This window comes from Ammospiza caudacuta, chromosome 1 (assembly GCF_027887145.1).
Source record: "Ammospiza caudacuta isolate bAmmCau1 chromosome 1, bAmmCau1.pri, whole genome shotgun sequence".
Taxonomy (NCBI): domain Eukaryota; kingdom Metazoa; phylum Chordata; class Aves; order Passeriformes; family Passerellidae; genus Ammospiza; species Ammospiza caudacuta.
In genome coordinates this window covers 107526760-107550426 of record NC_080593.1, presented here as the reverse complement: position 1 = coordinate 107550426, position 23667 = coordinate 107526760, and the positions used below count along the sequence as shown (strand labels likewise).

At 47.0% G+C, this 23667-nt stretch overlaps 1 protein-coding gene across 1 annotated transcript; it reads right to left on the bottom strand.

Annotated features, from left to right (window-relative positions):
• Positions 1–2337: 2337 nt before the first annotated feature.
• On the bottom strand, positions 2338–23346 carry GATA6 (GATA binding protein 6). The gene is made up of 7 exons (XM_058805425.1): positions 23270–23346; positions 21055–21971; positions 17450–17616; positions 14001–14126; positions 12615–12702; positions 12354–12460; positions 2338–3962 (listed from the first exon to the last, which is right to left on the bottom strand). Exons 2-7 carry the CDS (start codon positions 21950–21952, stop codon positions 3795–3797), a joined length of 1554 nt encoding a protein of 517 aa, XP_058661408.1. The 5' UTR covers positions 21953–21971; positions 23270–23346; the 3' UTR covers positions 2338–3794.
• Positions 23347–23667: the final 321 nt, after the last annotated feature.

Below are 23667 nucleotides of genomic sequence, written 5' to 3'. Positions count from 1 at the left end.
GTTTCATTCTGGTACTAGAAAGATTCTCTGGGGTCAACCTGGCCTGTTCAGCCTCACTAGTAAACAAAACTCTTTCTTTGCTCTTTTGCAGCCCAGCCCAGGGCTGTCACTGCAGAGAAACGGTGATAAGTGAGAAAAGCTTTTGGCCAGGTCATCCTGCAGGAGCAGTGATATCAGCAATATAAGAGCCAGAGCAAAGTCCAGCTCACACACTCAGAGCTGTGCTGGCTCAGCAGGACCAACATGTGAAATAATTATTAAAAAAAAAAGAAGAACCCTTTATTTTGTGTAGGAGTAACAGCGCCAGCAATCAGTAGATTTGGAAAGCAGGTTTGGTAAGTATGGAGGTGCCTTCTCGCAGTCTTTTTCTATGTAAATTCATAACACAGAACCTGATTTTGAGATCCTCAGCACCTTTTCACGAAAGCAACATAGTGCTACACTTCCTTTGACTCTTACAGAGGGTTGAAAACCTGACAGCTGTGCTTCTGGTCCAAGGAGGCAAAGCATTCCATTCTTGATGGTTTTGCTGATAAGAAGTAATTGGAAACACCTTCCCTATGAAAATTTGGGGGTTTCTAGGGGTTTTTTTCTCCTGGTATCACCTAAAAGAGCATTTTCATCCTCAGACCCAAGAGGAAGGTTTCCACATAGGGCATATTTATATGCCCCCCTGAAGAACCACCCTAAAATAGACCCTGGGCTAAGGTGGTGCTGAGAAGAGAGCAGGGCCTCCGAGGAGCCCTCTGAAACAGCTGCCACAGGGTTTCAAGGCAACGTGGCGTCCACAGGCCACCAGCAAGAGCATCAGCAACCAGATAACATTTCCTGCTGGGTCAGCAGCCTGAAACTGGAACATGCTGGTCTAAACCTCTATGGTAACTCTGAGCAATGCAGCTCAGACACACCCAGCAGGTACGGGTTATGTGCTAAGCTTTTCAGAAATGGCACATGGCACACTAAACATCTCCCCAGCAAGAAAAGTGGAAAAGAAAAAGGGAAACAAGAAAGGATGTTGACTCTAGCTAAGGCTGAACACTGCAACACCAGTTAGCAACAGCTTTTTTATCCATTTAAGTGCCAACACTTGTAAAATCACAAATCAGGGCATTTTAGCCAGTAGATGCTTCAAGAGGAAAGATATCCACATTCTTGTCCACACCTTTTGTTTTTTAAGCGCAGTGTTTCTCTGCATGGCTCAATTTGCACCTAGATAGGTATTTATTTCTGTAAATCACCAGAGGTATTTATTTCTATAAATCAGAAGCCAGATCCAAACCCACATGGCCCCAGAGCCAGCAGGGCTGAGGTACCTGGCTACATTCACCCACAGGTAGCCAGGACCTGAGGTGGCCCAGCAGTGAGCATGGCATGACAACCCTGCCAAGAAGGGCGAGTGGTCCCCACTCCTGGCTGGCCACAGCAACCCAAACCCCAGGCAGGGCTCAGCCTGATCCCTTTGTGCTAGGATCAGTTTTCCTCCTGAGGCTGTGCTGCACCATTCATCCCGCAGTCCTCACAACACCTCAGGCATAAGGAGGCGGCCCCAAGTGTCAGGTTTGGAAAACCAAGAGGCAAACTCTTGGCTGGTGCAAGTCAGTATATTCTTGGCTGGTGCAAGTCAGCACAGCTTCACTGGAGGCCAAGGAGCTACCCCAATTCACTCCAAAAGAAGGTCTGGCATAGAGACCAAGGGACACAGTGCAGCCACTCCATGGGTATGGAGGTTGGGCATTCCCAGTCCAACAGCACTGCTGCCATAGCTGGAAATCACACCTGGCAATTAGTCTGGCCCCAATGAACTGAGCAATGTAGAGAACCAGCCCTCAGACCCATCAAGTGGAAAAGGTTTTCCACTTCCCTGAGTAGCTAAAATTCAGTCTTCTCTTTTCAGCAGCAGTGCCTTCAGTTTTTGCTGCCCTTCACCTTTGGCCACAGGAAGATGCCAGCAAAGCACTCAAAGACTCTGCCACTCAGCAGCTACACCTGTAGTGGGTAACATTCTGATATTTGCCTACTCAGGGAACCTGGCTGACACCCTTTAGCTATGGTGTGATAGTCCTCAGGGCATGGGCTCAGTTCCCCAAACTTTCATCACAAAAACCTCACGTGTGCCCATGAGGAGCCTGTGTTGGTAGGTGGAAGCCCTAGTTTTACAGATCATCAGAAGGTGTAGTGAAGGGGATTGCAGGAAAAGCCCACAGTGCAGAGCAGGCACCTCAGCTGGAGACCTTCCTTGCAACCATCAGACATGCCACCTGTACCAGGTACATTTCCATAGCTTTTAATGCAGCTTAACAATTGTGTTGGAGACAAAGGAAAAGGCACACTGTACAGAAAGAAAAATCTAAAATGATACCCTTTTATTTGTAAAGCTCTGATGAAACAACTTTCCAAATGATGTCCCACTTTTAAACCAATGAAAACCAACCTAACTATGCCTCAGTCACACTATACAGATTGCATCCTACATTCTTGAGATGCCTAGATATCTTCTGTAATATTTACACATGTATCAGTTAGGTAGTAAAGTTTCATTGCAATTTGGTTCTTTCCACCACACACTTACTCAATGGCAAAAAAACCCCTTGGGTATGCATTTGCATTTTTGTACAACACTTTGGAGCAAACGGCTAGGGCAATTTTCCTGAGAGAAGGCTTGTTCTTTGAAACTCTTGCTTTAACAACTGGAAATACAGGAGGTGGATGCATTTTTGTTGCGCTAAAAAGCCTAAGGATGCCTAGTTAAGTTTTTCTCTTAAATTATTTACGTACCATTAAGTTAAAATGTTTACATTCATTCATTCGTATAAAAACCGTTGTTAAATCTTATGCAAATGATTTAACACTGATTGCTGCAACGCAAATTGCACTTCTTTAAAAAAATTATTGTATATATGGAAGAAAAATATCTGATTGCTACCCTGTTTACAAATTTTGACTGACTCTACACACAGTTCAGCCAGGAAATATGGACTTTCATAAATCTCAGTCACAGTGTACTTTAAAAGTTATATCGCAGTCTTGAAAAGTGAGTAAATATTTTAAACCAAAAAACACCAATCCCAAAATCTCCTTAACCAGCTGGACCTTGTGGGACTTGTACCAAATGTTGTGATTCCTTCCAGGGACATAGCTGGGCTCTGAAGAGCAGAGCAAGGCACGCTGAAGATGAAGAGCATGGAAGGAGAGGTCTGACGGGGCGAAGACACCAAATCTTCGGTGCGAGAAGTCTGTGTCAACTCAAGCTGTAAGCGCTTCTGACACTCATTAAAAAGTATCTCACTATCTCTGGTAAATAAAGTCTTTGCTACTCCCTCCTTGACATTGACAACTTCCACCAAATTCTTAGGGGAAAAGGCAACGAGAGAGTGAAAACAACTACATAATCAGAAAGGCAGCGCTGCAGGGTAAGTTGAGGATGTATTTCTGGAATCTAACAATAGATGTGGGTTTATTTCTTCTTTTTTGTTGTTTTCTTTTCCTTTTTTTTTTTTTTTTTTAAGTTTTTTTGAGGGGGGCTTTGAAGAGCTTTTTAAGAGTGTAAGGCTGCATTAGCTATCCCCGGTGGTCATTTGCTTTCCCTACGTTTTTCTTGCATAGTTGAGGAACTGGATGCTTTGGCAAAGCCTCTTTCAGAAGTAGAAAACCACCTCTGCCACCAAGGCTCAAAAACCGTTTCAGAGGAATGGTCTTTGCCTGCACTCTCACTGCCGCTGCGACCGCTCGCTCCACAGAGGAAACTGCGCGCAGATGTCTGGGGGCTGCCAGGATCCAGCTTCCCTCGCACCAGGTCACGCCAGAGCCAGGGCACACCAGGGATCCTGCCTCACAGATGCTGTCACCTCGGCCGTGGAGCTCAGGCTGACTCCTGTGTACAGCCCATCTTGACCTGAATACTTGAGGTTGCTGCTCTCGGGGCTGGTGCTCTCTCCGGGGCCAGACATCACGGACGAGCTCGCCTGCAGGGAGGGGAGAGCACACAGAGATTCATTGAGCAGGTGAGCTTGGCATACACTGGGGCATGAGTGAGACTACAGCGGGCCTGAAGCACAGCCATCACGACAGGATTTCTGTGCAAAAACAGGCTTTGCCCTCTGCTTGCCCCTGTGCCTTGAAATCCTGAAACATAAATGTCTCAGCATGAGCCCAGCCCTGCTGATGGCAGTGATGTCTGTGTTTGGAGAGGTAGAAACAAAACCACGTGATGTGCAAAAAAGTTGGAAATCAGCTCATGATGAAGAAGGAAATGTGCATGTGTCCCACTGCCCCCTACTGAAAAGACACAGCTGCCAGCACCAAAAATGTGATCTGTGAGAGGTGGCAGCTCTAGTTTTTCGTCCCCATGGGAGAAGTCCAATACATCCTAATTCTCCAGGAGCAGATACGGAGCACCTTCTGGAAAGCAGCTTTCTTTGGGCTCTTCAGCCCTTGAAATGCTTAAAATCATTCTTGACCCTTCAAAACACCAGCCAAAACCACTTCATCCCGGTAGGACTGGCCACTAAAGGAGATGCTCTTTTAATCTTCAGCAGAGAAACACTATGCCTTTGAAGCAAGAATATTTTTGTTCTGCTGACTGCACAAGACAACATGCAGGGAAGCCCTGGTAGGCACGGAGATGAACCTCTGAACCACACTGGAATCAGTCCATTTATTTTAACAGAGAAATGGAGAGTTAAAAAGACAAAGGAACAATCATTTTTTCCATGAGGCTGAGCAGATCTGCTAAAGAGGAAAAGTTTGCAGTGCCAGACAGAGAAGGGGCAACATTTTCACCTGATAAAGGAAATGTTTAAGAGGTGACTTCATGCAAAATTAACTCTTGGATATGTCAACTTTAAAGCCTTAATTTACTTGTTAATGGATAGTCTTTGGATGAAATTCCTTAAAAAAAAAAAAACTATCCTAAACTGTGACTGCAGAAGCTTCCTGCCTGCTGTTTAAGTACGAAGTATACATATTTAATCATTTTACACGAGTAGAGCTCTTGGCTCTCCTGGAGCTGTGCCAAGTGAGCAGTCCTGACATAGGAAAAGCAAGACTTCATTAATTCAAAGGTAATTTCCAAATGGTGTGGAGCAGGGCTCTTGTTGCCGTGCTTAACCCAAGGAAAACCTCACCTTCTGAAAGAGATAAGATACTCACTGCTAGCACTCATTTTTGTCTGAAATAACCTGGGCTCCAGTATTTTCTTAACCTTTTATTAAAATGATTGACCGTCAGTATTGTTCCACCCAGTCATCAACCCTGATCCCACTTCATTAGTCACTACCCAGAAATGCAGAGAAGGAAGGAAAAAAAGCTGTCCCCCAAATCCAGCTGAAACAGCTCTAATCCTAAGAGATAAGTTTTATCCCTCCCTTGAACAGACAGTTGCCAATCACTGACAATGAATCTCTGTATCCTCTTTCCCTGTGACTGTGCATGGAGAATTCAGGGACGCAGGTTCCATGCTAACCTTTGTGTACAGCCCTGGTCTTGCATCAGCCCAGCTTTTCAAAGCCTTCCTTTTATTTCTAATGCCTCAAACATTTCTGTTAGCACAATAGACATAATTTTTAACAGCTTCAGTCTCCCCATAGTGGAAGAAGGGTTTAAATTAGTCGAGCAGTGTTTGCTAAACCTGAGCTAAAAATACTAAAGGAGCTGCTCTGAAACATTCCCATTTGCCCATACTTACCACTGCTGTTCTGGTAGGCAAATATCTTATCAGTACCTGTTTTTTCCGGGCTTGGAAAGTGTAATTCACCTTTTCCTGATTCAGCCCTACGAAGGTGGGGTGCAGGGACCCACAGTTTCCATATGGGGTTATGAGGTACCCCTCCCTCGGGCACCCCAGAAGGGAGGACGTGGAGGCACGTCCTGTTTGAGGACTGCCCATCCCTGCCTGTCCAAGGCCGGATTCTGGCTCTGTTGAGCCAGGACGGGCAGGACCCGGGCAGGACTGCCAGCCCTGGAAACCCCACCCCAGTAAAGTCATGACAAATCCAGGCAGCTTGGGCAGCTCCCAAAGTGAGACATGGAAAACAAACCTTGGCTCATGAAAAGGACGTGACAGAATCACAAGTCTGTTCCTGAGCCTCCCTACCTTTGCTCTTCCTTTTCCAGCTTTAAGGGATGAAAGACAACAGAAGTTGCACTTAGTTATTAGAGGACTTTTTTCAGCTGAAATAAATAAGCTAAACAATGCTGATTAAGTCAATGGGGTCTAATTCACAGCTACTGGCTCTATCTATAAAAAAGTAATGACTTTATTTTTATTGGTGAAATCTGATAATAGATAATAGATAACAGAAAATCAACTGAAGGTCAGCTTCCAGAGGAAAAAATTAATGAAGTCCACTGGGAAGAGCCTGCCTCTCAAACAAACAGGGAAGTTGTGTTTGTATCTGCAAACATTCTTCTTTTTACCCAAACCAGGAGGATCTGGTCATGGGTCAGCCCCCAGGCAGGTGGTCTGTATCTGAGGTGGCCTTTCTGTAGAGGACCTGCCCATCCCATACAGAGGAAGACCCCTGCCAGATCCACAAAGAAAACTAGATTGCACCCAAACGTGACATCATGACCTTAGAGGCAGATTAACCCCCACTAAAGCTGCTCCACATCAAAGTCAGGCTGCTCAGGCTGCACTTGCCAGCACTCGGGGAACAGCAGCAGCAGCTCCGGCTGAAAGACTCCTGCTTTTTCCACCCACTCCTTCCTGCACCATCTGCCCACCACAGAGAGCAGGGAGAGGGGATGGACACTTTCCCCTCTGGCCTTCCCCCACACCTCCGCAGCCAAGAGGGAAAAGCGCTGGGCAAGGTCAGCTGGAGGGGGGCAAAGGGCCTTGATCCAGACCTTTGGTCTATCAGATAGACCTTTGCTCCATCCACTTAACACATTCAAAATGCTCCATGAATTTTGGACATTACATTAAGTCAGCAATAAGCTGAGCCTCAGCTGAGACTCTCTTCCTCCTCAGCCTAGTTTACTTTCGCAACGCGTAAATGATATATACGGTCAGTTAAAATACATTTGCAAAGAATTCTTTCACACATGAAGTGTTGTGGCAAGCTGGTGGAGTCCCTAATTTCCCAGCCTCAGCCTCCCTGCAATAACTCCCATCCCCACAAAGAGCACGTTTTCCCAACACTGTCACTCCCTGGAATCCAAAGAGCAAGTCTTGGCACTGCAAAATGACAGCTTTTTTTACTGATGTAACGACCCTCTTAGTACACAAAGCTGTCATTTCTTGCTAGTCCAATTGATCCTTTTGTTTATACTGCAGATGTGTAAGTTTACATATCTTCTAATCTCTCCTTTGTATTATAGCAACATAAATCTGTGGTTAATACTTCATTAATTTCCTAAGGGAGGCAACTTCCAGCATGGCTTGGAAAACTGATGACCCACTGCTGTCAAGGGCTGTATGAGTAACTGGCTTTATTGCTTTGGCAATAAAACAAAACCAAGCAAAAGGTATGCGTCCATGTGCATGTAGAATTTTGGGATAGAAGCAAAAATACTTTTTCCTTGCTTTTCCCCACTGAAACAAAAAAGTTGGATTGCTTCCTTCTGTTTGATATAAAAATGAAATGCCTTTTTTTTGGATACATATACACAGAGCAAAGAAAATTACTCAATGTAAAAGCAAAAGAAGCAAAAGACTCAGTGTATGAAACTGAGTGGGGAGAAGAAAGTAGCTTCCCATTTTGTCCAGGACTGAGCACTGATGCAGAAGAGGTAGGAGACCAAGAAAAATTTCAACTAGAGTCTAGAGTATCATATCTCCCAGCATACTGCCCTGTCTGCCATGCTCTTTGGTATTTTAGGTTGCCACGTTCCTCATGCCTCCTGTTGATCTTATTCCACCTGGTTTAGATAAATATTTACTCATACCAGGACTGAGGCACCGTGTTCCCATTTTCCAGGTGAAAGTCCTACCAACCATGCTGGTGAGACTTTCTCATGGAAACTCTGTCCCAACACCTACAAAATTATTCCATACAACTGGAATATTATTATCAGATAATCTGAAGGACCCCTGGACATTCAGCTCCCCTATATCCAGGTGGTTAGCACATTGTTTTAAGAGGTTGAATCTCTGGTTCATGCAGACACAGGACGTACTCTCTGGAGGCTGATTTCCCTGTAGCCAGCATGAATGTCCTATCAATTTGCTGCCTAAACACCACCTCTAACCAGCTCACTCTTCTTCTTCTGACAGGAAAAAAGAGAAGGCAAATGCAGGAGAAGGCATTAGTCCAATCCAGCCCCACTTGTCCAGCATTTTGGAGACAGTTAAAACTGCATTTTTCCTGCTAGCTCACCACATGCTGAGGCCATCTCAGTCAGCTCTCTCATTTCCCACCCTACAAAACTGAAGAGCCAGTCCTGAACCACTTCTCAAGCTAAACCACCATGGGAAGTAAGCACTAGTTTTTCCGCCTGAGTTTTTCTGTGGTGTGAGATTATGGTCCTTTTGAGAAAACTCCAAACTGGATGCAAAGGACACAGGAGAGCCTTCTGAAACAAGAGTTCCCCTGGTGCTGCTGACTTTTTCTGACATCAGTTGTGGCTCAAGGAGCTTCTGTGTCCTGCCATAAAAAGCAGATTTTACAGCAGGTTTCATACTGCCTTTATCCTAATAAGGGAATAAAGTCCTTCTGGTTATCACACTTGTTGGAGCCCCTGCATGGAAATGGATGGGTTTGCACTACAGACCATGCCCTTCGTTTAGCAATTTATTTGGTGGAACTTTTCCCTGTACAGTTTCAGCAGCATCAAAGGGAGATCAGGTATAGATGCAGATGCAGGCTGTCTGAAATTTTCAAATCTTCTTTTTATGGGGACGTAAGGCAATTTCATATATCATGCAGCTGGACCCTTTCTGTATTAGTAACACAGGACACCCAGTACTTATAGTGCTTAGGAAAACAGAAATAGGCCTAGATCCTAGATCCAGATGTGAATTTGGCAAATAGCCCCTTTACAATGGGACAACAAAATATCTCCGATCCAAACACTTCTACATTTTGGGATGTTTGAAATCAACTTTGCCCCCACAGCAATTCATTAATCGTATCACTTAAATGTTTAAACTTCAGCTAGAACGTAAAATCAACATTTAAGGTTCTTGCTAATTTGTCTCAGAATTGGCATCATATAAGATTCCCTTCGTGAAATGGATAGTCTCAAAGACACTGCCAAGAGTAATTGCTGCCCTCCTCTTTTTCTGCCCTCCCTTCTTTATTTTACTTTAAAAGAGATAAAGAAAGGTAGGGCAAAAAGTGAACGTTACTGACACAAATGAATTCTGCTGAATTTCATTTCCATTAGATTTCTACATAACTGGAAACTTTTTTGGCAGCCTCGCACAAAAGGCATAATAAATTGCTTTTGTACCAATAGAAGAATTTGTCTTCTCTGTTTCATTTAGCAACAACATTGCTGTGAATTTCACACAACAGTTTCTAAAACGTCATCAGATTTCTCTGCCTAATGTCAATTTGGCATTTTCCCCCTCTTCACAGAATAAAGGCTAGAGAAGCAAAAACAGAGCAAAACAAAAACAAGTTGCCATGCCTGTTGTGTAAGGCCCGGAACGAGCCATGTTCTCTGTTCAGGCAGGTGCTTGTTTTTCAGCAACATCACCAACACCACTGTCAGGAATCAACATTGGTCTTTTGAAAGTCACCAAAGACTACAGAGCCTGGATTCATCCATCTGAGGGTTTAGTTTTTTCCCTCCTGACATGAGCTGAAGAAGTTTATTCTCCTTTGCAAAGCCATTGCCTATTCTAGAAATAATTACAAACCTTTGATCTATCAATAGATCAACATAAAAGGAAAAAGAAAAAATAACCAAGAAAACAGAAGTCTAGCAGAGCATCTTTGCTTCAGCATGTGATCAGGCTGCCTTGCTCTTAAATACTAATGTCTCTTCACTCACAACAGCTTAAATGAGCTTTATGAGTGCTCAGTCCCTTCCATAGGATTTAGACCCTTTAAAAATTATTTTGCATTCTTTGCAGTTAGTGATCATGTTCCCAAATGATGTCTGGGACAACGAGAACCCATCTTAACAGCCACCACTTTCTGCTTTAAACTTCCAGCCTCCTGAGTCCTCATCCCTTTGAATTACAGATGCTTGCTTGGGCAAAGCCAGAAGCCTGAGTGAAGGACATGACCATGCCCGTGACATATCCTGACAGCTGCTCCCTTGGAAATCCCGTTTTTATTCACACACATCTGGGACTGGGGCACAGGGGTGGGAGATCAGTAGCCCTTCACATAATTTGGGATGGAGTCAGAGGATGCCCCTATGTCTGGTTGCCACTGCAACTTCCTCTCTTCAGCGCATGGCACAGCCCCTCTCCATCACTTCCGTTCACTGAAATCTTTCATGAGGGGGTATCTGCAAGTGCTTTGCATATGCAAGGCACATCTGATCAAATCATGGTGGGGAAAAGGCTGTGCAGATGTTACCATGCTGCCTGCTGGATATAAGGGGACAGATTTTCCCAGCTGTTGTACAGGTGTCCTCTCCCAGTCTGATCTACTGTAGAAAAATCAGGAAGAACTGAAGTCCTGTCACCGAGGATGCCATCATGTAAGTAAGAGCAGCCTCAGGGTCCCTCCTGGGTGTTGTTCCTAGTTGCTAAGGAGTTCCCAAGGAGTCTTTTAGCCCTCAATCCATGCCCCTGCACCCCTCTCCTCTGGTACCCGCACAACTCCATCTGACAAAACCATATTAAAAATGGTACTACTTAAATTATAACATAAAGATTATTAATAATGTGTTTGATGTGCCCTTCTAGGGAGAAATACCACAGAAAGGAAGTCATGTTTTAGGCAGCCAAGGAGGCAGCAGCATAGTGGAAATGAGATCTCCTCTATATGTCCTCTCCTTCCCCGAGCAGCACATGGCTGTGCTGCCTCAGTCTGGTCTGGGATTGTGCTTCCCTGTCTATCCAATACATAAACCTCACTCAGGACCACTAGTACTGCTTAAGGTAACTCAAGGAAAATTTAAGGAAAATTTGGCTACATTTTTTCCTTTGCAAATATCAAGGGAGAGCCTAAACAGTGCATAGTAGCTCTTTGGGGGAGTCTGAAACCCAATTCTGAAACTGCAACAGTTCACTTTTCAGTTAGTGTTTCTCTTTTTTTTTATGTGATCTGTTTATTTTACTGGATTGACAGGGTTTCCTCATGTCAAAGACAAGCCCTTTAAATGCTATCCTAGTCTCACAGGATCCAAACCCAAAATCCAGTGCCTCTGAAAATGGGTGGCCCTGTCAGTCCGCAAACAATCACATTTGCTAAAAAATGAGTTTTTCTTCCCCTTGTACAATGAAAATTTGTACATCAGAAATTAAACTATTGAAAGTAATTTGAATGTAGAAAATCCAAGACATACTGAAAAATAGCTATTATAAACAATGTCTTCTTTTCATTAATAAAGAACTAAAGAAAGTCACATTAGAAAAGTTTCTCAAAGAAATTATGTGGCAGATTAAGGGATGCAGAAGGCTGAGAAGTGAGTGTGGATATAGATAGGTACAGCCAAGCAGTTAGAAATTAATCTACATTCAGCTTCACAACTTTAGCAGCAGTATTTATCACACATGCTGAGTGAAGAAAGGAAGTTTGAGATGGTTGGAGTACATGATGTAAAATAAGGATCAAAGCTAAAGCAGGGGTTGATCAGCACTCCTCGGGTGCTCCTCTGGAGCTTGGTGCTGCCAGATGCTGAGCATCTGGCCCCTGAAAAACCCTCTGTGGGCAGAGAGCTGAACCCCCACGCACTGCAGTCAGCAGAGTGCTCCAGCCTGGCTTCAGCTGAGTTTGGATCAGGGTTTAATTGCACATTTTAGTTTCAGACAAAAGTCTGTATGATTTACTTCATACGGCAGGATAACGTTTTTCTGGATTTTACCCATTGGGATAATGCATGTATATATATATATATATATATATATATATATATATATATATATATATATATATGTATGTATGTATGTATGTATAATTGTTTCTTGAAAGGATTAGTTGAGCATGTTTTATTGTCTTCTGTCCAAAAGAAAACCTTTGAAATTAAAGAACCTGAATATTTAAAAACAAAATGTCTGCGGTTAAGCTGCAGCTAACTATCATAAAAATTATATAGATCTTAATCAAGAAGGTTTGCAAAGTACTTCAGCTTGTGTCTCTGTTTACAGCTATATGTAATATCCTCCGAAAATCTTGTTCTGGTATCAGCTAACAAAACTGGAAAGTTTGTTTAGATTATTGTTCTGCTAGATAAGATAAAAGCGGTGATAACATTGCCCAGTGATCAGCCTGCCTGCAGATGCAGACACTCACCCCGGAGGCTGCAGGCTGTGCGCCGGGAGAAGCCGTTTTGCTACAGTCGTCTGAGTTGGTAGAGGACGTGGACGTCGGAGTCATGGGAACTGCAGTAGTACTGTTACCTGGAAAATTGGGAGTTGGCATTACAAATAAATATTTTCCAGACAGAGAAGAAAAAAAAAAAAAACAACAACAACAACAAAAACAACAACAACAACAAAAAACCAAGACAACTACAAACTATTGCAGCTACACTTTCATATATTTTATATTTACCAGAGCATGCCTTTGATTTATTTATATTCTTAGGTTTTCGCTTCCTTGTCTGAATTCCTTCTTTTTTCATAGCAAGAGGCCGAGGAACCTGAAAAAATTAAATTTCCACACTAATCACAGAGTTGCATAGGTACTCTAATCAAAAATCAAAATATACTACAAAACAACATGTGATGTTGCAAAAATCTGTATAGCAAGTTAATTTTCTCTGTGTCACAGTACTAATTCTAAAAAATATTTGCGTTTTATTTGGGCAAAACAATAGTTTGATTCAAGGGGAGTCGTAGCTGAATTAAGAAAGTAGGCAAACTTTTTTTCTCTATGCAAACTTCATAGTTTTTTCAACCCCTCAATCAATCCACAGGAAAACAGCACAGAATTAGGGAAAACCAGCATCATTTGGCAGTAAGCCATAAGAAATTAAATTGGATGGGGTATATCTGATCGTTGATTTATTATTCCAGTCAGTTAGGAATTATCTCCAGTGCCTGATTCTGGAAAGAAAGAATGTATATGAGAAAAAAATTCATCCTCATCCTGTGGACCAGCCCTGCAAACCAGATCATCACAAGGAAAAGTCTTAGGACGGAAGGTTTAGAATAGAAGAATTGACTTAGTATTTGTTCCTATAAGCAGATCTGCCCATAATACAGCTTTACAGTATCTAAATTTGTATTTATAGGGATAAATTTGTATTTAAATGTGCTCAAAAATCATCTTTGTGTTCACTACAATAATAATCACACTACAAAGACACCAGCTTAAAATATATTTTAACACCAGTTTGAGGAAAGAAAATTCATGTGTACTCTATCATTATAATATTTAAACCTGTGACATAATTTACATTTTATTGAAGGCTAGACCACGTCTCAATCATTCCTAATGCCCTTGCTCTTCAAACATTTATGCTTCACAGTAACACAATCCACAGGGGTCTCACCCAAAACACGCTCTATCACATTCAGGACAGAGCTTTTTTTTCCTTTAATTTTTTTACTTTATTATTGCCCAACAAAGGCTGAAATTGCCTTTAAAGTTTTTCTGGCTATGGCTTGAATAGCCATATGTCTGCCCATGAAAAACTGTCTCATTAAAGGTCTAGGGATTTTTTCCCTACTAAAGAGCTTGTTTAAATCCCAGTGGCAAAAACACCACTGCTGCTCATCCAGAGGTGGTTTCTTTATATGAATCTATTGAGAGAGCCACAGTGGCAAGCACATAACTACTCAAAAGCATAACAAGCTAAAGTGGTACAATCATCTTCTGATGTCACGCATTTTTCTGTTGCTCTACGCATTTCGCTGGTGACATTTTGAGGAGCACCCCTTCCCCCAAGCACACCAGGGCTGGCAGGGGATGTGCCTTGGTGGAGCAGCCACTCACCCCATGGAGCTTCATGTAGAGGCCGCAGGCGTTGCAGACGGGCTCGCCCTCGGCGTTCCTGCGCCACAGCGTGGTGGTGGTGGTGTGGCAGTTGGCACAGGACAGCCCCATCCGCCGCGACGAAGGCTGCGTGGGGGCAAGCACAGGCAACACGGCATAAACAGGTGGGCAGCAGAGAGTGATTTATGTCTTTGTGCTTCGTAAAAAGTCCTTTAACACATGGCGGGGATGGTGGGAGCCTTTCTTTAATAGTATCTGTCAGCCACAGCCCAGAATTAGAATGGAATTATCCTCATATCAGAGAGTGGAAAGATGCTGTGAAGAGGTACTGAATGTCTTTTAACCCTGGGCAGTCACAGCAGAGGCAAAATTCTCATCTGGGAGCTGGCGATCAGAAGACTGTTCAGACCACCAGGCACCAGGTTTTTTCCAGCAGGACAGCTAGGAAATATCTCCACTACAGCTCCATCAAGCTGAACAGAAGGCACATCACTCCCGTGCCACCTCCCCAGACAGTTCAGTGCCCTCTCCCCTGTGTGGTGGGTGAAGAGGCAGCTCTGATCCTGCCACTGATACTCGTGACTCATTGGAAAAATCAGCCACTTTAATCACCTGCCCTTGGTGGCACCACATCTGGGGAAAACTTTCCTGGGCATCCCCAGGGTAACACACACAACAGCCTTACTTTGATAAAAAGGTCTTTTTATCATCGCCCATTTTATCATTGTACAAAAAACAGCATGCCTTGGGAGCGTGTTTTACAGAGCAGAGCCTCCCTCGGCCAGCAGAAAAGCTGGTGGGTGACAACAAAGTTCCCACTGCAAACAAGCCATTTATGACACTCTTCCGTGGAGTTTGGAGCCAAGATGAAGCAACTCTGTATCAGAAATAACCGTATAACCCAGAGCTTTATGGCTACAGGCTGTATATCATAAGTGAAGGCAGTCCTCATAAACATGTGAAATGAAGGTGAATGGGTTATAAAAGTCCCTGTAACAACTGATCTCTTTTACGTTCATCACAAGCAAAGAATTCCAGCTACATCGTAAATCTAGTCTTTTTCAAAGTATTGCATTGTCAAAAAAATACAAAAAAAATCTGTGCCTAGCTCTGTGTCTGGCAGCTGAACAAGTTTACATGGAGAAGTCAGTTTCAGAGGATTGCATTAATCTTATTCTGACCATAAAGTGCCCATAACTGAAATTACTAACTTAAGGGTACAATGCCCTTCCTCTTGAATCATTTACTGCTGGGTTGTTAGACGTAACTGGGTCACCTTTGATACCACAGGGCTTTCTGCCACTGGGGAAATCAATAAAAATGTTTTGAGAATGAAGAATATTCCAGAGTGATAACTGAGTTTCTTGAATATTGTCTGTTTGAGTGTCTTTAGCAGTAAGCCGTCATTTTACACCACAGCTCAGAAAGAGCTCCAGATTAAATACAAATTTTGAAATCTTGAATCAGTAATCCATTATTAACTACGCAGGGGAAAAGAACTAACCACCCAGCCAAGTGCTATATAGGCTGAAGTACACAAAAACAATTTTTAATTTTAAAAATCCAAGTACCATGAAAACAGAATTTTTGACAGTTATTAAATATGTACGCACACAGCACTCAAATTATGCCCTCAGCTCAATACGCGTTTTATGTGATCACATTGAGTAAAAGAAAGCTGGTTGTAACACACATGCTTCGTTTTCTTTCTCTGCAAGTGAAATGCTGTCAGCTGTTTCACTCTGTTAAATTCTATGCAGCCTGGTCTGAACCTTCATACATTTTATTTCAATAGCTTTTGCTCATTCCCATATCTAAACAGACATGGAGTTTTGGCATGTTTTGAAGCTAAAATGACTTTTCTGATGCAGGAATTTTATCAGAAACTTTGGGGCAATCTAAACATGTTTAGCGTTTTCAAAACATTTTCCCTTCTCACCTACATATTTCCAACTGTACGAACACAGAGTCATGGTTGATTTATAGTTATGGCCAGGGCACTTGGTAGGGATTGTTACACAGAGCTATTTCAGAGTTATTTCACTGAGGTGTCAGACTGAAATCGGGCTGTAGTTTGACTCTGTTTTAGTCTTCTCACCCCCACCCCTCCCTCAAAAAAAACAACAAAAAAGAAAAAACAAAAAAAAAGGACACAGAAATGCTAGAACAGGGTGTCAGCTACTGAAAGAAATCTGCCTTGGGCCAGAGTGCCACAGCAATTTGGGCTCTGATGCTTGAGACAACCAGGAGATCTGGCTCCTCTGCTGCATCTGTCCCCACTAATGAGATAACACCTTGTGTCATGAAATTTACCTGAAAGCCAGCTAGAAAAAACAGACACCTAGCAGCAGTAAACCTCTGGCCTAAAGTTAAATTAACTCTTTAGCTTAAAGAAAGGTCTTTAAGCAGAGGTGGGTTGGTTCCCAAGCGCTTACTGTCTGTTCCGACCATCGAGTGTTTGGGTCTTGTTTCCCCTCGCTCCCCTAAGAGCAATAAATTTAAATGGTTATGAAATAAAGAACAGTAGGTGTTTCAGCCCAAGGAAAACAGGAATGGAGCAAAGCAGCAGGCATGATTGAAAGGGGCTTGAAAGGCTGATGGGTTTGATACACTGTCTCCATACACAAGGGTCCAAACATCAGCTTGGATTATAGTGGTGTGATTTATTGTGGCTCGCTCGGTAACAGCCATTACTGAGGAGCGTATTCTTTCTGTCTGCTGACCTCCACCCAGATTTGCTAAACATAATGTGCAGTTCCCGCTTGTTAAATTTTCTCCTTGCCTATTCAGTGCCAGCCTGAGTTATAAACAGGGGTTCTGGTTTGTACTATTTATTTCCCCCCCTAGTTTTAGGAGTATATTTTTAGAAAAATTGCCGCTCATTTCTTAGGAGTAAAACAAAACAAAGGCTATTATCATTGTTTAAACAATTGGTTTTCTTTGAATTATATACAAAACTTGCTTACATTCCCAAGGATCGAGCTCTCAGCAAACAAAGCAGGTCTGGAGAAATTCCTAGCCCTCTGAACAAACATTTTCCAACCTTGATTTCTTTCTTTTTTATTTTCTTTTTTTTCTGTCCAACATCAGCAGCACAAATTTCTTGCAAGCCACTGAATCCCCCTCACAGATGGGGCTCATAGCTTGAAAAGCCAGGCTGGCCCATGCCTGGTGTGCAGCTCGCAAGGGGGCAGAGAGAGATTTTGCCGGGAAGTGAGTCCGAAGCGGTTCCAAAAGGCTGCCAGCCCTGTTGCCCCTCACAGTGACCAGTTTGGCCTGCAAACCTGCTCAGGAGCCCCACTACAGTTTTGCAGCCGAGAGGATCACCAGGCTAATCCAGGGATTGCTCTCCCCCATCTTTGCCCCAAATTTCTCCCTCGCCTCAGCTGACTGGGGTTCCTTGGGGCAAAGCTCCTCTCGGCGCCCTCCTCCCCTCCCTCCCGACTCACCACTCTCTTTTGGGGCTTGATGAGGGGCCGGCTGAGGCCGTTCATCTTGGTGTAGAGCCCGCAGGCGTTGCACAGGTAGTTGCCGGTGCCGTCCCTCCTCCACAGCGGGGTCTGGATGGAGCCGCAGTTGACGCACTCGCGGCTCTCGGACAGGTCCTCCAGCAGCTCTGCGGGCAGGAGCACAGGGAGAGGCGGTGGGGCACGGCCGCCGAGCCCGGCGCGGCCCCGCCGACACCCGGGCCCCGGGCGGGAGAGAGACCGGCCCTCGGAAAAGCAATTCCCCGGCAGCGACGGCGGCCATGCCGTGATTTTTTCTACAAAATCCCTGGTTTTTATTTTCCTTTTTTTTTTTTTTTTTTTTTTTTTGCTTTGTTTGTTTATTGGGTTTGGGTTTTGGTTTTTTTTCTATTTATTTAAACGTGCCGGAGCCGCTGCGGGCCCCGGCGGAGCTCTTGCCCTCCGAGCCGGAGCAGAGCCGGAGCGCCCCGCACACTCAGCCCCGGCCCGCCGCCCACTCCCGGCGGGATTTGACCCTTGGGAAGCCCACCTGGGGTCCGCTCGAGGGGCGAAAACCCCTCCGTAGTGCCCACAAGGCGGAAAGGGAGGTGCGCTTGCCTTCAGAGGGGAGCAGAGTGAGGTGGCTGTCAGAATAGCCACTTCCAGAGCCACCCCGGGAGCTGGATATGTCGTTTTGCCCAATATTCCCCAGGGTCGAAGCTGGGCAAGAACTCTTCTACCTTACTTCTTATTTTAAATGCCTCTCAAAACGCCTCTCAAAATGCCTTTAAATGCCTCGCAACTGGTAAAGCCTCTAGTTTGGAGGCAGCGTTTGGGGCCCTGGTGTGCCAAGGCAGCGAGGGGCAGTGGCTGCTTCGCCTCGGCTATTTGGTCAGATTAGAGCTGGTTTGTAGGAAACAGAGGAAATGGAAAAATAAGCGATATTGTGCCTCCTCCTTTCATAGTTACTGAAAGGGGAAAAAAGGTATAAAAGCACGGGGGGGGGGGGGGGGGGGGAAGAAAAAGGAAAAAAAAAGAGAGAGAAAACCCACCTATAAAAGCTAATACTTTCACCCATACGAATCCCTGTTCTGATTCACCTCTCCATATTTCCATATTTCAGGGGAGGAGGGAATAAATACTTGTTTTACATAGACTGTGCCACGTTGTTCAGAAATAATAAAAGGAGATGTTTGGATTTTTACAGCAGCTTTCGAGTCGAGTCTGGGAACGTACGTTTCAGACTCAGAGCTTCGTCACTGATTTTTTATTTCCTCCCTCTGCTACCTGCCTAAACCCCTCATTGGGTTATTCCCTAAGGTTTCAATGCACAGCGAAAGCGAGCACGTAAAGGTCGAGCAGCTTTGGAGAGTGGGTTGCGGTGCCACGGCGGGCACTGAGCTGAGAAAGACTCGGCCTTTTGGCCCGCACCCACCCAAACACGCTTCTCTCCTCCCTTCGTTTGCGAATTATTAGGCGCTAAAGAGGAACGGGCACACGGCACAGCCCAGAGAGCACAGTTCAACTTACGGTGTCAGCTCCTAGCTCTTAGCACATCGCTAAGATTTATTAATCTTTGCACTAAAAGCGCCATTGAAGACTGTAACCAGAAAAATGTTTAGGACGTCAAGGACTCTGGAACTTAAACAGTATTTTGTCTCGGCTATTTATTTTATAGCACTGCCTTCGGGCTTACAGAAATAAATTCTGCCTTGACAATATTTCTCGGGCATTTTCAAATATTTTTCCCCTTAGAGAGTAAGTACTACACTTATTTCCAAAGAAAACAAAATAAAGTTTTAATTTTAGATACTGTTTTAGCATCTCTACGAGTACCGCTAAGAAAGCTTTATCAAACTGTCTAATATTTAGCCGTAAAAAATACATTTCGGCTACAATTTTCCCAGAATTTTGACACGGGACAAGGCGTGCCTTCGGCTTTGCAGCCGCGTTTTGCCTCACAGGAGCAGAATATTCGCCTGGCCCTGGAGCTCCGGGCTGCTTCGCCCGCGTTACACCGCGTTTCGGCTGCGCTGGCACCCGTCCTTTCCCTCAGGAAAAGGTGAATCCCGACCCCTCCGGCCCTCAGCACCGTGGGAGGGAGGCACGGGGCGGCAGAGACCCGCAGGATCCGGGGAAGCTGCCGCGCTCCTCGGCTGCCCTGACACTCCTGCCCCAGCCTCCCCCAGCAGCGCCCGGCTCCTGCGCCTCTCTGCTCCTTCTCACTCACCCCTCTCCTCTCCCTGCCGTGAGATTTTCCAACCCCACGTCTCTCCCGATAAAATTTAAAAAATAATAATTAAAAAAATTTGAAAACACGATTGATTTTTTTTTGCTCTCCATCACCTAGTTTCACACTATAACTTTTTAAAGTTGAGTTTGAAACTCATCTTTCTTGTTACCCTGAGATGTGGCTTCTCCTATCACTGCTGCAACTGATTTTCTTCCCTCTGTCAGAGTACTAAACACCAAGTGGGAGGATTAAAATAATTAAATCTACAGGGTGTCATCGACAGACGGGAGGAGCATTGTGTGTACAGCCCTACAGAAAGACAAAAATCCACTGGGTAATTTTCTGCAACACTGCACTGAAAGAGAAAATCACGGTGTCTATAAAATATATGCACCTGGTGGGTAGTTTATGCTTAAAGTGAATGATGATCAAATCTGTGTGCATACACATATTTACATAAATATGTATATATACATTATAAATATATGCAGAGCATGTATATATAAATACATATACATAGCCACACACACCTCTCTATAAACCTCTATTTATATATACATAGATTTATTCTAAAGCTGAAGAGATTACAATAATCGTTAATCTTTCTACCTCTGACTAAATCATCGCAGCTCAAACTCCACTTCTACAATTGATTTAATGACACCGAGAATCTCCTTAACTAAAACAAAAAATAAGGATGGGGCATCTCGGAAATGAAATCAAAAACCCTCAGGAGGTGTTGTATTTTAGCAGCAGTTTATAAATCACGTTTCCTCATTCATATACGAGATTTTGCTTCGCTGCTTTTCTTTTTTAATGAAGCAACGAAGTGTTTTATAGCTGAAATAATCCAAAATGGGTTAAGTGACCCCCTGCAATTTTCCTCTATGATACAAAGAACGATTAATTTGCAGTGAATTTGTCACCGTTCCTTGTCCAGATGACCGCACTTAAGGAAAGCAGGAATGTACTGATTTGGAAAAATTTTAAAATCAAGTTTACACCGGGCAATCCGTTTTGGGATATTAGGGTTGGTAACCCCGATTGCCATACTCCAAACAACGCCGGAAGGGTATTTTTGGAGGTGCATTTTTGGAGGTGCATTTTTGGAGGAGCATTTTTGGAGGAGCATTTTTCCCCTAACTCAGCACAAACGACGGGAGTTACCTCCGCTCCAGAACAGCCCCGGTCTCGGGACCGCCGTGCTAACACGGACACGGACAGCGGGGCCGCCCCTCGCCAGCGACCCCCTCCGAGCAGCCCCGCCGCCGCTCCCCACGCCCCCGGCATCCCCGCCGCCCTTCCGGGGCAGCCCCGGCGTGCGGGGACCCTCCCGGCCCGGCCCTGCCCTCCCTGCCCTGCCCGCGGCTCCTACCTGCGCTGGGTGCCCGCACGGGGATGGGGGCGGCCCGGCCCTGGAGGCAGTGCAGCATGGAGTTCTCGAAGGGCGCCGTGGGCCAGGCAGGGGCGAGCTGCGGCCCCACGTAGGACGTGTAGGGGCCCGGGTAGGAGCCATTGAGCGGCCGGGCCAGCGGGCTGTACTGGTCCCTGGCGCCCAGGCTGTTGCTGTAGGCGCCGGGCTCCCGGGAGGCCCCGTTGGCCACCGGCGGGCTCGGCGAGTAGGGGAAGCGGCCCGAGGGGTGGGAGCCGCCGCCGCTGCTGTACGAGGGGCTCTCCGCGGCCGGCTGGGACCAGACGGCGTGGCCGCCGCCCGGGTGGCTGGGCTGGGCCGCCCCGCTGCCCTGCAGGTAGGGCAGCGTGGGCAGCATGGAGCCCACGCGGGTGGTGGGCACGTAGACGGGCGAGTTGGGCGTGGAGTGCATGAAGCCGCCCGGAGATCCGTCGTACGGCGTGGGGCCCTGGGCGGCCGAGATGGCGAGGGTCTGGTACATCTCCTCGGGCTGCTCGGCGCCGAGGGCGCTCAGCTTGGGGCCGCGGCTGGACCAGATCAGCTTGCTGGTTTGGTCTAAGTCCGCGAAGAGCAGGATGTCCTCCCAGCCGGCACGGCCGGAGGGGTGCGGGGTCCCGAAGTGCACGTAGGGGGCGAGCAGCGACCTGCCCTCGGCGGCGGCGGCGGGGGGCGGCCGGTGGCTGCCGTCGGTCTCCGGCCGAGGAGTGCTGCAGGATCCGCGTTCACCCTGGGAGCCGCAGGAGGAGGAAGGCGAAGGAGGAGACGGGCGCGGCTCCCTGGTCGCGAAGGGACAGGAGGAACCGCCGGCGTCCGCAGCAGCGCACCGCTTCACCGCGCACCAGCCGCCTTCAGCCACGGCCATCCAGGTCCCCTTCTAGCCGCTGGGTGTGGATGGGGAAGGGCGAGGAGGGGAGGAGGAGGAGGAGGAGTGGAGGGGGGGATCCGCAGGGCAGGGCGGGGAGGGAGGACACAAAAGAGCAGGGAAGTGGGGGAGAGAGAAATAATAATAACAAAGTTTGCAAACAGGACAGCCCGTCTCCCTCCCGTAATGAGATTCATCAGGGCTTATCTGGCCCCTCTGAGCGCTCAATCAGTCATGTCGCCTCGGCGCTGTGCTGTCCCTCGCCCCGACGGGATGGGATCAGGCGGCCCAGGTCAAGACGAGCCGGGAGACGCCAGTCCCGCGGGGCCAGGGCTGCGGCTCCGGCCCCGCTCTCCGCACGGCGGGAGGGCTGCTCCCCTCTCCCTTCGCATCCCGGGCTGCGGATTTGAACGTGAAGCACGCCGGGGCAAAGGTGGGCGTAAGGGCGTGGGGACAGAGGGGGGCGAGGGGGCATTTTTCCCTGTCTCTGCCGCCCTTTCTTGGCTGCTGTCGTTGTTATGATTATTTCAATGAATGAGTCATTTGACTCGGTTCCACCGAGAAAACAATTAGTAAGGCGATCCCTTTAAGGTTACTTCGCCGGAGAGCGATGTTAGCTCTTCCTCGCTTGTTTGCCTATTTCCAGCCCAAGGTCACGGAAAGGAGGAGGAGGAGGAGGAGGGAAAGGCCCCTGAGGGACGGGAGATGCGCACGGGCCGGGCCCGAAGTGTGCGCGGCGGCGGCGGGATCGGAGCGAGCCGGGCGGGATGCGCCTCCCGCAGGGGCCGGATCCAGCGGACAGCCCGGGCTGGGGGCCTGCCCCGAGCCCTGCACACCTTGCAGCCGGGACACCCGTGCCGAGCCGAGCGGGGCCAGTTCGGAGCTGCCGGCATGAGGAAGGCCCGACAGACAGACACAGAGAGCCCGCTGCCCGGCCCTTAGGAGAAGGGGGAGAAAGCGAAAAGGGACACAGAGAAGTGACAGCGAGAGCAGGAGAGGCTCTCCGCTCTCAGCCCACCTCGGGGCACTCCAGATAACCACAGGCACAAGAACACAGGACACACACAGAGCCCCCTCGCAGATAGGCACCAAATACGTCTCTGCCTCCTGCGAGATAACTGGAAGATAAGGCTGCGGCAGATAAGCGCTCCAGGCAGCGGCATCGGATGTCTGCCCACACAGTCTCTCTCCCTCGGGCTCCCCCAGCCCGGGGCAGCCGCAGCCGCGCCGCGCTCCCCTAGGGCAGAGAGGCAGCGGCACAAGACCCAGAAAGAACGAGGGAAACCGCGGCGAGGCGAGGAAAGAGAGGGGCCAAACCTGGTGCCGGTGTCCCGCATGGGGCCGGGGCGCGGGGCCGCGTCGGGCGGTAAATCCAGTGCGGCGGGGGCGAGCGGCGGCGGCGACTCCGGCGGCGGCGGCCGGCGGCTCATGTATAAAAAGGAGAGAGGAGGCGCCTCTCGCTGCCCTGCCGGAAAACTGCAGGCAGCCGGCCCTGATTGGGCTCGGCCAGCCCTAAACAAACACGGGGCTCCTCAGGGGTGCCAGTCCCGGGGCCGGCCGGGCCGCCGCAGCCCCGGGGCGGGGGCGGGGAGCACCTCGGGGCGCCCACAGCCAAGGGGCGACGGACCCCTGCTCGGGGGGCAGGAACGAACACAGAGCTCTGACAGATACCCCAGTCTCTTTTTTTTTTTTTTTTTTTTTTTTGTTTTGTTTTG